This window comes from Eleginops maclovinus, chromosome 8 (genome assembly GCF_036324505.1).
Source record: "Eleginops maclovinus isolate JMC-PN-2008 ecotype Puerto Natales chromosome 8, JC_Emac_rtc_rv5, whole genome shotgun sequence".
Taxonomy (NCBI): Eukaryota; Metazoa; Chordata; class Actinopteri; order Perciformes; family Eleginopidae; genus Eleginops; species Eleginops maclovinus.
In genome coordinates, this window is record NC_086356.1 from 4,813,749 (window position 1) to 4,830,333 (window position 16,585).

General features: G+C 41.6%; 1 protein-coding gene across 1 annotated transcript; it reads right to left on the minus strand.

The window, feature by feature from the left end:
• Positions 1-1,100: 1,100 nt before the first annotated feature.
• Positions 1,101-15,215, minus strand: mamdc4 (MAM domain containing 4). Its single transcript, XM_063889037.1, is given in 30 exon segments — positions 1,101-2,195; positions 3,197-3,262; positions 3,946-4,139; positions 4,398-4,500; positions 4,669-4,793; positions 4,903-4,941; positions 4,944-5,027; positions 5,232-5,381; positions 5,546-5,636; positions 5,857-5,984; positions 6,093-6,230; positions 6,321-6,537; positions 6,744-6,871; positions 7,072-7,206; positions 7,566-7,670; positions 7,755-7,863; positions 8,182-8,321; positions 8,442-8,579; positions 8,667-8,759; positions 9,143-9,256; positions 9,347-9,437; positions 9,940-10,095; positions 10,309-10,412; positions 10,555-10,710; positions 11,623-11,745; positions 11,884-12,117; positions 12,750-12,875; positions 13,034-13,201; positions 13,447-13,539; positions 15,090-15,215. Coding segments are annotated over 30 exon segments (3,633 nt in total). The 5' UTR covers positions 15,142-15,215; the 3' UTR covers positions 1,101-2,162.
• Positions 15,216-16,585: the final 1,370 nt, after the last annotated feature.

The following is a 16,585-nucleotide window of genomic DNA, read 5'->3' on the forward strand; positions in this document are numbered from 1 at the left end:
TAGCTGTCTACCTCTGTGGTTATTGGTCAAGCAGTTAGAGATATGCCACACCCCTTGGCTTATCACGTACAATGTGTTGGAGCAATAGCCAATAGAAAGGTGAGTGTTATGACGTGACTATGTGAGTGTGTGGGAGAGAAAACTCCCTCTGGAGGGTACTTTGGGATTTTAGGCTTTGCAGACCATTTACATGCACAAAAACCTATATAACACATACAGTTTCAATTTAGTACGCAGGTTTCATTTAAAAGGTATGTCACAACAAGAGTATTATTAGTCTGACACTTTCATCAACCCGAAACTTGTCTTGGACTAGCACTTCTCTTAATATTAGCACCTGACTTCCTTATTACCTGGAGGAATGATAAAGAATGAAACAAACACTTCCCCTGCCTTTTTCCAGGAGCGTTTCTGAAATGTGCTCATGTGCACGTTCCACATCATCATACTGTTTATTATATATTTACTATTACTATCTAATTAACATGCTGTTGCGTCAAAATGTCCTAATTAGGGGTTAATAAAGTATGTATCCAATCAATAGCTGTCTGCATTTCCTCCATATTCATCAATGTACACACCCTGATGTTCTACTTCTGAACGCGCACATGCACGCACATGTAGGCACACTCACGTTGATCTGAGCAGAGGTCCAGCTGCAGGTTTGCGAGGCTTGCTGCTAAGTCTCCGGTACTGCATCCAACCGCAGAACAGCTCGTGCGCGATCATCACGTACAGCAGGAAGATGAGCACTGCGGGATCCATTCAGCCGCATGCACGCGCTGCTGGATGAGAACCGGGTCGGTGCAAATCAAGAGATTCCAGGATCCGGATGAGACCAAACAGCACCGGGCTGCAGACGGGTGGCGCTCTGGTGCAGGGATCAGTGAGGAGGATGAGGAGGAGGAAGGAGGAGCAGGAAGAGAGGGTCCTCGTGGACAAGCTGCCCCGTGTCCACACCAACTTTAAGCACTCAAGTCGCGAGACACTTGCTGCGGTGGGCATCCCCTAAAATCATCAGATAACCCGAGAGAACACGCTGTTTTTATTTCCCGTGTCATTGAGAACAGAGAGAGTCGCGGTGGTAACTGCAGAGAGGGGACACCGGAGGATGTTGCCGTAGAGACGCGACCGTTGCTAAGGACAGGATGTCGTCATCCACTAAAGATGAACGAGGCACCATTCATCCTCTGACCATTGATTACTCCCATCAATAAAAAAAATCCTCAATTGTCATTAACTGTGTGCAAATGTGAGTATACACATTGTATAACAATGAAATGACAAATATTCAGCCTCAAACTAAATGACCTACATATTTAAGAGAATCTGACTGACTTTTAAAAAATGCTTAATAAGTTATTTATTTTCCCAAAACATCAAGTTTGTGAAAAAAAAGAAGACTGTTGCAGTATGTTAAACTTTAATTCACTTATGTTCAGAGATCAATTCATTTATTATTCTCCAAGTGGCGTTATCCCTCGAGCAAATCCAAAATAAGGAATCTGTCCCACACACACTTCTTCCAAACTGCAGCATCATGTCAACTTTCTCTATGACCTTTAAATCCGTCTGTTGAAGATGTCCTTCTCAATCTCGTGAAATGGGCACTCCACATCTTTCTATAAAGTAGGGGGGCTTGTGAGAGACAGATTTATATTTAACTTTTAAATGTTATTCAAGCTCTTTTTCTCAAAATGCCACTTGGTAGCGTCCTTTATTGAATGTATCCCTCCTTGCCTCGTAAACTCACGTTCCTTCAAAGCTCCATGCACCTTCCTTACAGATCAGAAATGGATGCTAAATCTCTATGCAACCATTTTTGCCATTTAAAGGACATGCTAAGTCCTGATTTACAGAACTTCAAACTACTTTCTGTCCATAACGCTTTAGACGATCTTCCTTCTGACATCCAGCCGTCTGTCCGCAGGCAGAGAGCGTTGATCCTCGAGGGCTCCATCAGATCTGAGGCAGCAGCACCGATTAGACCTGCATTTATCATGGTGTGTGTGTGTGTGTGTGTGTGTGTGTGTGTGTGTGTGTGTGTGTGTGTGTGTGTATGTGTGTATATGGTTCACGTAAGGGCAACACAAGCAGTTCTTCTGCTGTGATATCACCTTATTTTCACAAAGCCACTTTATCATGGCAGCACCGCCACTGCTTCACACCTCATTCTCTCTGGTGTCAGCAGAGAACTGGAAAAACACAAAGAAGAAAAGTTGATGGATTATTTTTTTATGTCTCGTAAATTGCATCGTTGAGGAACCTCCCATCTAAGTTTTTCATACATAACATGATTACACCGTAGTTGTGGTTTGACATTGTAAAGGCCCCACTATAGAAGGTCTCAGAGGCAAGTGAAATTCATTTACTGATGTTTAGATGTTGTTCTCTATTGTGCTGATGACTTAAGAACAGGGGAACACAATGTTTTGCAAGTTCCTAATAAAAATGTTGAACCTGCCAATCATCCCCCACCAACACCTGTTCCCCAAATGAACAAAATATCAAATAAGGAACTTGGAAATATTATCCCGGCAAAACCTTTATTTCAGTAGTTATCATACAAACAGAGAAAAATGTCCTCCAGATCTGAAAGTGGATCACCAATTTAATTTTCACTGGCCTCTCAGGGCTTCCATACATTGTATTTCCCTTGCATATCCAGATCAGACAGATAAAAGTAATTAGCCCTTTGAATATTATTATAGTTTTCCTAAAGACCTTTAACCTTTAGTCCCCTAAATGACGTGTTTCAGTGTTTTCTGGGAGTCAATACTGAGGTGAGCAGTTTTATTGGCCTTCAGCCAGGAACTGCTCCAAGCTAGCAGTTTATTGGACTGTAGTGTTCAAGACACTTTCAGAGGTCATTAAAATGACTACAGACCCCTGCCCTTTTATAGCTGCTTTTATTATTACCTTTTAAGTTTCTTTGAACAAGTTCCAGCGTGCGACTTGGTATTCTGAACGCTGCTTGCTTGTCGTATAATCCTACTGAAATTTCCAGACTGAATCCCTCCATCCCGTACGCAGTGAAACAGGAATATCTCGTATTATTAAACTGCTTAGTTGAACACTTGATTCTGATTGGTCAATTTGGACATTTCAGAGGTTGCTAAGGTGGATCAAGGGAGGGAAGGAAAGTGGTTAAAAGACAGAGCCGCTTGACGTCAGAGAAATCAAAAGGTATACTCACACAGACATTATTGAACCCAGCTGCCATCGGATGGTTTTGCGTCGAAGGAATGTCCACATGATCATTCTGAAATGAACACATAATTATCCATGAATCAGACAAAATAATTCAAAGATACAGCCGCTACATGCATTGAATATAATGTTGTGTAAGGGGGCAGCATTGGTTGCTTGTTTAATTAGCGTCTATTTCAAATGTAGCCTAGCCTACTTATCATCCCAAGTTAATGAAACCTACATGCCTTTTTTTACAACTGTGAAACTAAATATGTGGATCTATTTTCTAAGTCCGATCTAAATAGTTTTCCTAAGAACAGGTGAAGAAAGGTATGCTAAGATAGTCTTTCTAGTTTCCTAAGAACAATATTACATCCAGATGTTTGTTGCTGTAATACTGATCTCGGTCACAAGAAGCTGAAAAGCGTTCGGTGTTTTTTTTCAGGTCAGCCTTTTCTCCACCTGTTAAGATCTACAAAGTTTAAAATGTACTCTCAGGGCTTCCGTAGACCATGTCTTTCATAGTCTGCTGCTATAAATGTTACAAGCAAAGGAATATTTTCTCCTTAAATGAAACCAAAAGATTGAGGGTATCGTAGAGAGCATATGTTGACAATCCCTTTGGAGGTGTGATTTGGGATTTTCAGTTACTCAGAGGAATGATGTCCAAATCCACAAACAGAAGATCCAAGGTGCAATAAATCAGAATGATCCATTTACATGCATCACACAAATGAACTCAGATGAACTCACTGTGAGGTCGGTATCATATGAGTCATTATTGAAAGCAGTGCCACCCAGGCAGGATGAATCTGGAACGGGCCCAGCCTGGTCTCTCTGTCTGGTTCGCAGGTAGTAAAACAGGAATGCGATCACTGTGCCGATCAGCAGCAGGACCACGATGATGGACGCTGCGATGCCTCCTGCATTGTCACCCTTTGGTTTGGCTACAGGATTAGGACAATGTGAATTCAGACAGGGCAACAACACTGGTTTAGCGTTTATGCTAGGTGACAAATAGACAAACTCCTTTACTGCTGGACTGATCTTAAAAGCCAATCTTAAAACCTCAGATACAGTTTACACGTTGGCTGGATGGTTTTTAAATAGTAGTGAAGCAAATGGACAACCATCTCTGCACAGTCACAACACCGGCAGGGAAATAGTTTCAGTAAATCCTTCTTACTTACTTAATTCTTACTTACTTAGTGAATCTGTGGCTTCTTTAGCGCAGTTGACTCCGATGGTGTACTCAATGTCATCTAGAGCTACAACTCCTGATGTGCCTTTGATTCCTTCAATAACAATCTGTAAACAACACAATTTACAGAATGACTCCATGACTCTCCAATGTAAGATATTTAACTCTGTGCAGAAGTGGATGTACCAGCAGAGGCTTCTATACACAGATAAAGGCACTAAAGTAGGTAATAGGTTACAGTATATTTGGTGTTTCCTGGCAACTGAATGTCTGACCTGGTATTCCTCTGCAGATGTGATGTTGATGTCAAAGCGTCTCCACGGTCCTCCATGATCGCTCAACACCAGCAGCTGAGCGAGAGCACCTTCAGACAGCCTCCATACCTTCAGCTGGCTGTCCGCTGCGTACATTTGAGTGGAGGACATGCAAGTGTTACAAAACATCAAATGGGAAATGCGCCACATATCCAGGCTGCTATCTCTATCTGTCACAATGACACTGATTCTTACATGAGTATGGTTTGTAGAGCCAGAATTTAAGACAGGTCCCTTGGTCGGGGGCAGGTGAGGGCTCAGCAGCCGAGCGTTCTCATTGGCTGCCGTCCGGTTGCTGCTTGGGAGGAACAGGAAGTGGCCTGGCGAAAAGGAAAGGGACGTGTTTTTTTTGTCTACGTCATACATCCTTGATGGTCCGACTCATTTCTTGAAAAATCTGTCTTCTTTTTTTTGCCTCTCCTTTAAATTAAAGCTGTTTTTGCCTGTGCTGTAATCAGGCTTCTACATTTGAAGCATTTAGCACATCATCCACAGTGAGAGTAACTCTGTCCCAGTCAGCTCACCTTTCTCTGTGCCCAGACTGTGGTCTTCGGGTGGGGTGGGGTAGTGGTTCTCCGCCTCCCGACTTGTCAGCTCCCAGTCCAGTTTGTCCAATTTGTCATTCTGAGTGTTGCTCCAGCTACACGTCCCACTCTCCAGAGTGCATTTAGACCCTGAGATATTTGTACAAAACAAGAAAGACAATAAGTGGGGTGCTCCTTCAAAGAGTTAAGGGGCTGCAATGGGAACCTTTTAAAACAGATGTTGTGGCTGCAATATACAGTAATATATTAAGTCTGTTGTGTATCTCCTTAAATTAGCTAGGGCTGCTACAAACCTGGATTTTCACATGGGTATTCTGAAAGGGAGATGTCATCCACTGCAATGTGAGTGTGATTGCCTCCTGCTCCGACTGCTTCGAACTCCAGCTGCAGAGCACGAGTAAAAAACAAAACCACATCATCATCCTGTTTTAAGAGACAAACACACCATCCTATATGTGGTCCTCGGAAGGGGAGGGGAGTTTAGAATTGGGGATGTAACCCGTAACGTTGGAACCTCTCTGCTGATGAAAACAATCACAATAAAGTAGTTTTTTTAAAATATAGAATAAGGATACGATAGCTCCAGCGGCCCACTGTACTGTACCTGCCAGTCCTCAAGGTCACTTGTGATGTTGCCGTTGCCATGGCGCCACACATCTCCCTGGTTCAGATTGTCCGAAAAAATGTTGACCCTTTTTCCGTTTACCGGCTTCATGTACAATGTCAGAGAACCTGCAAAGTACACACAGGTATCTTGATCTTGTATATTTTGTGTTGTATTATTTGTGTGTGTGTGTGTGTGTGTGTGTGTGTGTGTGTGTGTGTGTGTGTGTGTCTTACCAGGATTCTCTCCTCCCATGTGATACCAGAAACTGACACACACAGTCTTGGCGTTTCCTTGTCGAACAGGCGACGTAAGGACTGTTATTCCACCAGCAGGAAGGATGTGCGCCCCGGTGTGAGCCATCATGTAGAAACCTGAGTCACAAACCAAGTCTTAGTCTTACTCACTTAGTTTGTATTAAAGGGTTAATTACATAAAATGTGATTCTCTTATTGTTCTCTTACCCAGTTCAGTCTCCAGAGTGTGGTCAGTCTTGGGTCCGCTCACCGTGGCGCCGAGCCCCCTGCGGTAGAGCCAGTGAGCCGGACCAGAGCTGGTGTATCCACAGCGCTGGCCTTCAAAGGAACACTTCCTGGGCACGGTGCACGCTCCTTCAAGGAACGTCACATCATCAATGGCAATGCGCCCGTCAAAACCGGAGCGAACCGCTTCAAACATCAGCTGTTGGCAGAGAGTGGAAAAGGGAAATGTTTAAATATGGCATTGTTTATTCTTGTTTGTCGCTCCAACTGAAGTTTCTTCCATGTTTCCCTTCTGATTGTGGGGTTTCTTTGGAATTTTTTCTTGTCTGCTCTGAGGGTCTAAGGAACACACTGTAAAGCCTCCTAGGAGAAATGTATAATTGGTGATGCAGGCTTATTCCATACCCTGAAGTTAGTGAGCTGGTAGGGTACCGGGCAGTGTGCCTCGTGCCACTCGTTGCCATCAGCTGCACTGCGGGTCCACAGGACATTTTCATAACCGTCGTTACCTAACAGCTTCACATTCAGAACACCTGGAGGGGTGAGGGGGGGACAGACAAAGAAAAGTTCCAGCTTCTATCAGGTAAGTATGCAATATTTCAATTCAAACCAAAGTATGTGAAAGTTACTCATAGGGACGGTGTTTTAACAGGCAGACAGTACTTTGTATGATAAACCTCAGGTATCCCCCCCCCCCCCAAGGCTTAAAGCACCAGATGCTTCAGAATCTCACCTGTGTTGGGCCCGTACAGTTTGTAGAAGAAGGACAGGCAGTAATCTGAGGGACCTGGTAACTGTGTGAATGAGACTAAGCGTCCGAACGCACCGCGGAGAGCAGGACTCCACAAGTCCACGATGAGGCTGGTGCCTGGACAGAAAGACAGGAAGTGAAATGACATTAAATTATATTTCATTTGGCCGATTCTATCCAAAACAACTTACAAAACACCTCTATATGGACACTTGACATGTGGACTCCAGCAGCTTGGGATTGACCCTCTGATTGGAAGAAGCAGTACCCCTGAGCCACCCCATTTTATATTTAGCGGTTGTAGTGTGTTGTCAGGGAACCAGTATAATCATAATACAGTAGCTTGCACCCTTGAGGCAATGCTGGGACTAAAACTCTCACAACTCTTTAAATCTTAAGTCATTATGAACACTGAATAGAAGTAGTATGTATGGCAGTTAGCATTTAGGTAGATTATGAGCCATCTTCATGCTTACCGATCGTGATGGTGTGGTCCATCCCACCCATTACCGCCCAGTCAAAGTCGTCAGTGTTGTCCTGGTACCATCCACACAGCCCGTCTTCAAAGTTACATGACAGTCCTGATCGAAAAGACAAAAAGGTTAATCAAGCTCAGAGAAAATTCCCAGTAAAATATGAGAGAACTGCAAATAGTTGTCATCTACCTGTTTTAGAGTATGGGAAGTAGTTAGCATGACAGCTAACAAAGCTAACGTTTGTCACTTTAATCTTGGACAATGGATCAAGTTTCACAGCACGAGCTTCGAATGCCAGCTGGTGACACAAAACAAAGAAAACAGGAGAATTACATAAGGTATGTACAGTCACTTTTAACCTGTGTCCCAATATGCAAATGTGGCTATAAATCATCAGCAAAGGAAAAACGTCAAATGGTTTATCAGATGCCATGTTTGTAGATTTAGGGATATATCAGATATCTCCACCACCTAATATTATCAGAAACCTATTTGTTAACCTTAAAGACAGACCTCTTTTTATTTTTCAGAACAGTGATACAGATCTCTGTCAAATCTCTTCATCAATGCCAACATTAAATATGGGGAAATCAGCCCTTCAGGAGTCCAAGCTGACCTGGAAGCGGTCTTTTCTAAATCCAACAGGCACGTTGACGTGTCGCCACGCCCCCTCCTCGGTTCCTGTCTTCCCGCTGAACTCCCACAGCTTAGGCCGCATGCCAAGCAAGCTGTCAATCACCCTGACGGACAGCTCACCTGCGGCAGAGCAAATGTAAAACAGTCGTGTTAAAAGATCTTTCCACCACTGGCCGTGTGTCCGGGGAAAAGGTAAGAGGTGAAACAAAGACACATCGAATAACAAGAGGATTATTTTACCAATTTGATCTGGGATCCCAGTTAGAGCAAAATCAAAGCTCAGGTCGCAGGCGGGGCCGGAGGGGCCCAGGAGTGGGGTCTGTGTCTGGGCCTCGGTCAGCTGCTGGCCTGGGGCCTCGGCTACATACAGGTACTCCTCTAAAAACATCAAAGAAACACATTTTGTGAATGCTTTGTAATGTTTTCATTATTAGTTAATCAATAGTTGGGGGATGTTAGTTGTACCTTTGGACTTAGCATTTTCATAAAGCACCCAGCCTTGACTCCCAATGCTGGAGTCAGTCCAGCCTGAGCTGCCCTCAGTGTAAGAAAAGTCTCCTGCAGGAAGAGACATGCAGACATCTTGATCAAAATTGGACTAGAATCAAGTTCAGTGCGTGAGACAGGGGCCAGAAAGGTCTGCGCAACCCTGTAGTGACCCAGCTAGCTAAACTGTTAGCAAGCTAGCACGAAACCTTGAAGTTATCCCCAGCTACTTTACCCGTTACAGGCTTTTACATTATTTGAAAACACTAATCAAACTTAGCTAACAAATGGCGTAAAATGGTTGTTTATACGATTTTTGTGGAAATTAACTCTTAACGTTAGCCTTAGCGGTGCCAGTCAAAATGTTTAGTTCACTTTTATCACAAGTATGAAAACTGCACAAGAACACATCATACATGATAAAAAAAATAAAAAACTTGCGCTCATCGACTCACCACATCTGGCTTCATCCTCTGCTTTTACACAGTCAGTGTAGAAGTCACACATCTTGTCCGGTTCAGCACATGGATTTTTGGGAGATTTAGGAAATTTTTCCAAGGTACTACTGCCTGTAAAGAAGGAATGTGAGATGGCAGGTTTATTAGTCTTCACTGTTGATGTGAAAGTATTGAAGATCCCAAAGAGTATTAAAGAATTACCAGATGAGTTGCGGCATTCTGGAGACAACACAATGCTGTCCACAGCGATCCCTCCATAAGCAAAGTCTCTGATAGCTGCCATTATTAGAATCTGTAATGGTGTAGTAAGTCAGATTCACATGTAGATATAACTCAAAGTTTAACCCGAATTGTCATCAGTTCGGGTCTAAAAGCAAAAGTAAAGAAGCTACCAGATTACATGTTAAGCCTGATTTGAAAAGAAAACTATAAATGTAGAACTTTTTTTATACCATGTTCATAATGACCATATTTATCAAGCATTATTTAAATTGAATTAAACAAAATGTAACTTCTTGTCAGAGTTGTATATTGTGTAGAGTATCTTATGTTTATATTTGTTGCTATGAGGCTTTTATCATGTATTATAACTGACCCTGTTGATACTATAGATATATTCCTATTGTCTATTTGTATGTATTTACTGTTTATGTTTTTTTATGTACTATGTCTTGTTAACATGCTGCTGTAACAAAACAGATTCCCAATTTGTGATCAATAAAGTACCTTGAATTTGACATCCTTGTTTAAGGCTTAATCAGTGCTGTAGGTACAATCTCAGGTAAAGTACTCACTTGGAAAGTGGAGTTTGTGACAATCTCCACCTCTGCCTTCACCCAAACATCGCCCAGAGCACCGCCCCTCTCCCAGACCGGGGTGATCTGTTGATCTGCCACCAGCACCGTCAGACCGCCGGACCTCGGCCCAAACTGGTGAGTGTACATCACCATCTGCAGCGGGCACAGACAGAAAAATGATCCAATCAGGTTAAAAACTAAATTCATTCAATTGAATCCATTTTCTCCACCGTTATCTTCTTCTTTCCCAAATATTGAACATTATCGTTAGAGGTTAAGCCATTATTAGTGAATTATTGAGAAAATGCAGCATTAGAGTACATTTAAAACCTGTTTAATTGAAGAAGGAATCAGCTTGAGACTCACCTTACAAGGATGTGAACTATTGGTGGGTTCCATGCGAGGACTTTGAAAAGCCGCCCAGTCCATTTTGAGACCCCCATCAGGGACAGTGACATACAGGAAGTGACCTGCAACAATAGTAATGATATTCTATATTTGAAATGCTTTGTTTCGATGTCATCTCATCATACTGTTGGGTCCATTGTTTGTATTTATTGCCTGTAATAAAAAAACTACATAAATATACTTTGATTGATCAGAGTATGATACCTGTTGCAGAGTTGTTGGAGTGATCCCGGCCCGGTCCTTGCAGAGGATCCGTGATGGAGATGTCCTCCTGATTGGTCCGAACCCATAACAGGTTGGAGAATGACCTCAGGTCCCAATCGCACTCACCCTCCTCAAAGTCACAGATCCTGTACCCTTCTGGAGACACATTAATCACAGCTCACATTAACTCTCTGGATATATACAACATTTAGTGTGTAAAGTCTCCTCATCAAATTTCAGGAAAATATTTGAGTTTTGAGAAGTGCTTTCTATAAAGATAGAGTTGAGGGAATGTTTGTGAACTTTGCAAAGGAGCTACTTCACATAAACCTTCTAGATTTTATTCTACAGCTTTCATAATTTGTTATCTTGATACATCTTTGTGGCAGCGGGGTTTGGTTAGGGCGCCTGCTGCTGGAGTGGTAGGAGTGGCTCAGCCGGAGGCCAGACAGCTGATCGGGATCAGGTAATCAGGCGCTGATTAAAGTCATGGTCGTAACCTGGTTCTGGGTTCTGTTGCAGTAGACTGGGTCCTGAGGGAGAACTGTCTCCACCTCCCACGCCAGACGAGAGCGACTACCCAGCAAGAACGTTGTTAACGGGCTGTTCGGAAATACATTCATTTTGTCTCAAAGTACCAGTGGTCCTTCCATCAGTGGGAACCCAGGTGTGAGCCCGAACGCTCACAATCTTGTCATAATTAGTTTCGTTTTGTCAATTTCTTAAGACAACAAGATCTTTTATCACAAGAAAACCCCTTCTCGAGATCACAGGATAATTACAGAATACTAGAAACAACGTTTGTGGTTCATTTGATCATGTCTAAGATCATCATTTAAAATCCCATTGAACAGTAAGGCCTTAAAGTTTAATTTACCATGATTTAAAAAATTAAATAGCAAGCAGAGTCAATCTGGTCTTCCATTCTGTAGATACGGCAAAATGCAAAATGTTGTTTGGTTGTTGAACTGCCTCTTAAATCTCTTCTGCACAATTTGTCTAGCACTGTTTCTACAGACTCTATTGTTTTGCTCGATGTACAGATTTCTACATCATTTCTGTCCTCACCACAGTTCTGCTCATCTGTCCCGTCGCCACAGTCATCGCTGCCGTCACAGAGCTGCTGCCACTCCACGCAGCCTCCCCGCATACACTTCAACTCAGGTGGACACTCTGTATCATTAAGTGGTGCTGTTGACAAATTAAGAGAAAAAACAACATCAAAATAATCAAATACATATTTTAGCATCATTATAATTCATTGCTGGTGGGACACTCCACAGAAAGGCAGGTGCTAGAAACAGTATTAGGATCATTTGAGAGACTCACAGGGCAAAGCACAGTCCAGAAACTCCAGCTGGTCCACTGCCACATCTCCTTTTTGCCCCTCGGAGCGCTGCGAGTGAAGACGGATTTGGAAAGATGTGGGAACACGGCCCAGAAAGACGTTCGCCTCCCTCCAGCCACGCACACTGGTGGCCTCAGGACGCCACACTACGGCGTCCCGGGAGTCCTGGTGAAGGATGGACGCCCACAAGGGAATAGAGCTCAGACCTGAGTGACCTGCAGGTGGAATATCTGATTAGTAACTCAGCTGCTACGGAAAGTAGATCTCAGTGTGTACAACAATTATTAAGTCTGGTAGAAATAATTGTGTCGAAAGAGGTCCGGGCGTAGAGTCAGTCCAATTTACAGTTATAAAAAACGTCACAAGACATACAGTAAAAATTAAATACAGAAACCCTGAGAGTAGAAGCAGTCTGATCGAAATTGCACAAGTAAATAATAGAAATGTTGCCAAGATAATCCTTTCTGGAGTTCCTGAATATTGTATAATTTGTACGTTTCTTCTTCCTCTGTGACAAAAGATGAGTTCTTGTTTTTGTCAGGATAAGTATTTGTTGTTCTTATACTCATTTCGCCCACAAAACGGACCAAGAACATACAGGAAATGTTTCATCTTAGAAAAACAATCCTGGAAAACCATGTTTAAAACCATTAAGATCAGACTTAATAAATGAATCAACTGGGTTTTCTTTTTTTCAGGGCTTCCATAGATTAATGACAACAGATGCACAAAAATACATACAAATGCTGTGAATAAAAGTAGTAAAATAATTATGAAATCACTTTAAAAAAATGCAAGATATCAGAGTTTGGATCAGATTATAACCTGTAGTTATTAATAGTGTTACCTGAGTCCCACAGGAAGTATCTGAGACGAAGGCGACACGTTTGGGAAGACTGCTTCATCTCCGGAGAGATTAACACCGCAGTGCTGAGGGACTCTGTCGTCACCGCACTCACTCCCATAAACCAACCTGTGTGAAGGGAACATTTTGATATGTTATAACCAAAAATGGCTGATGTAAATTGAAGTGCTGGGAAGATGTTGTTGTTAAACTCTCAGGGGAGAGAGGGGTGCATACTGTATACAACATGAGGTCAGAAGACAATAAAAAGGGATAAGTATTTTTACCTGTAGCTGTCCCGGTGGTGTAGTCAGAGGACGGCCCGCTGTCAGGCAGCTTGTCCCCCCCTCTCTGACGCCTCTCCCAGCTGTACACTGATGGGTTCAAGGACTCGTCAGTCCATCCACACATCCTGGCTTCCTCAAAGTCACACCTGAATGCGTTTCCGCTGTAGCCTGGAGAGGTGTGAACACTTTTTTAATTGGCAGGTTAAAAAAACTTGGGATTAATCCATTAAGTCGCATTATTTTTCATTATTGACAGAGGATGTTTGTAATTGATTTCAGCAGAGAATGCTCAGATTAAATAAGTGGATTTTACATAAATGTTAATCATGAAGGGCTATCGTGAGATCAGGCGTTGAAGATACTCTCGATAAGCAAAGATGAGAACATGTTATAAACCATATTTTAAATCTTACCACAGTCTTGTTCATCGCTGCAAGCTTCACAGTTGCACACAAAGTCACATTTCACCTCAGGAGTCACACACGGATCAGCTGAAAAGCAATTCACTGTGCAACGACATAAAATGGAAAGAATAAATATAAAAGCTGTAATGTACAAAATATTTGTTTATATTGAAGACTTTCTGGGAAGTCTGATTTCTTCAAATGCATATCCAATTTGGAGAACACAATCTTTACTCAACGTCCATTGTCCATATTAAAACCACAATAAAAACACACCAATCAGCAAACATCACAAGCTCATCAAGACTGAGGGATAAGGTAAAAAGCTCCAGAATGAGTAAGTGGAGATTAAGAAGTTATTGTATTTAGAAAATCCTGCAAAGGATTCAACGCCCATCTCCACTATCTGGACTCATTACTGTCGAAGCTTTATGGCGACACTAATGGCGACAGGCTCAAAGGACAGAGAGAAAGTTAGCAGAAGCAAAGTGACATCCGTCCATCCAAAGGTCTCTGATTAACACTCAAGATTTCACCTTTCATAAGGAGAACATTTCAGAATACAGAGCCTGTTTGAACAGCAGTGGCATGATAGCAGAGTTTCTGTTGACTATTTGTATTGTTTCATGTGTTAATGTGGACAACTATTATTATTGTAATTATTATAATTAATGAATGATGTTGTTCTTAATTATTCCATAAGTCTTTATTAGTTAATTATTTACTCATGAATCATTTAATATTATCATGTTTTCGGTATTACATTTAACGTGGTTAAGGTAGTCACTACAGCCCTGCATATGAGAGACTCAAGACGACAGATTGAGTGGGTCAGCACCAAGGGGTGTAAGGGTGTTTTTCTACATTTTGTAAGTTTAACCTCAGCTCCTATAATAAGTTTATAATACATTTTATAGCTAACATGCATACTCTCACCTTTGACAACATTGTGCCCATTGAAACTCCTTAAAACCACAATTTTTCATCTTTTATTTTCTTATATTTTATATATTATCAGGCATTTACATTTAAGGCCCGGGAAATAAAATTGAACTTTTTACTTTACAATATTTTACAATAATAGAGCAACATTTATCTTTGCCTTATTTAGCAAATATATGCTTTGTTTTGTTTACAAAAAAATGAAAAAGCATGTAAATGTATGCTGTTGCTGATCATAGCTATATTCCGGACCCTGGCATTTATCACAAAGAATAATATATATATTTATGTATTTTGGTCATAAAAACAACAATGGCATTTTATAAACAAACTGCAACTTTAAGGGGTTGAAATTCTGAAGATTATTTAACAAATGACGGTGATGATCAGGACTATATTTAAAAATAAATAGGTAATAAGTGGGAAATATATTTATACATCATTTTATCTTTTTGGATGTGTCATACTTGTCTATCCTCATCAGAGGAAGGCACAGAGGTGGAATATTGTGTGTATTGAGCATCAAAGTTCATTCTTAGTTTCATTAGCTTTGAAAGGTTCTGAATAACTAAGGTATGTCTAGTTGTTAGGGCTTGTTCTAGGTGTTGGAACACTAGTAGTCATGTACACAATAGACTAAGATAAACGCACCCCTTTTATGACTTAAGTGTTTCTTAATCTAAGTGTGAATATTGTGAATGTGTTCTTACCAAACTGCAGAGTCAGCAGCAGAACGAGGGCCGGGGTCCTCCAGAGGAACATCTTATTTTCCCCTCTTCTCCTGATCTGTCCGGAGGTCTGAACACAACCAGGAGTCTTTGGGAGTTCACTCTGACCTCTTCTCCCATTCCAAGAGATAACACCTGAACTTTATATTCCCCCAGCATACAACTGCAACGAAGCATCATAAAACAGGTTCCTCCAACCGGCAGAGTCCCACAGTACATGCGTCCGTATATTGCACAATAAGTGAAGTAGACCCAGTCTGCAAGTGTAGTCGGGTATTCTACATGAACATATTGGAAGATACTATCCTTGTTTCACCTTGATTTACCTCTATTATGAGTTCACTGAGTTTGTTTCACAAGTGCTTTGCCTCACGTAACTTCTATAGGATTTTTTTCTTGCTGTACAAGGAAAGTATTTTCTGAGTTCCTTTATCTTTATTGAATCAGCTTTACAGGTGGATAGTCTTATAAATTACACACCTGCCAACAATTTGTTTGCCTGTTTTCACAACTGATCCTGGGAATTCAATTATGAAGACAAGATCAATACGTTCAAAGTCATCTGTAAACATGAAGAATATGTTAAGCCACAATCAGTGTAAAGATGAGAGCTGAAAAGAAACTGCATGCTCTGCTCCCAAATAACCAAACACCCACCCACACTCCACAGCTGTTAGGATCTACAATGGCATCTTGCATATTTGACACATTGAAGTGTGAAAATGTGACATTGTGATTGAACAAACAGCACTTGCAAAATGAGTACACAGCATCTAAAAGGTCCCCTCCAGCGGTGTTGAAGGAATGAGCCCTGTTACTTTACCATGAATGTATCGTTGCTGAAACCAGAAACTAGCATACTAGCAAATATTTACAACCTGTAAGTAAAACAGCTTTCGTAGTTGCTGGACGGTATGCTTCACTTTTGATGAAACACTTCTCCGTACTTCCAGTCTTTGCGCTGATGCAACTTAAAATGTTTTAATTGAAAACACATTTTTACGCTGATTTCTTACTTTTAAAATGACAAATAATTCGTGAATTATATGTCAAAGAATGCTTTTTTTTGGGGAAATGTTTAAGAAAATATCCAAGGTGTAAAAGTCTGACCAAATCTGATATTTTTTTCAAAATGGACTTTTTTTAAACCCCTGGTACAATTTTATATTTCTAGCTTGTTGTGTAATGTGGAAAGTGGACTGCTACTTGGAGAGGTCCCAGTTCACCTCCTATGCCCTGCTGTGGTGCCCTTGAGCAAGGCAACGGACACCTCCAATCCCCCCTCCCCATTGCTCCCCGGGCGCTGCACAATAGCTGCCCACTGCTCCTAGTACTAGGATGGGTTAAATGCAGAGGACCAATTTCACTGTGTGTGCTCTGCTGTGTGCATGTATGTGACTAATAAAGAGGGTTTCATCCTCCGATTCTATCTATCTATCTATCTATTACACGTAAAACGCCCCAGACACTGAAATGAA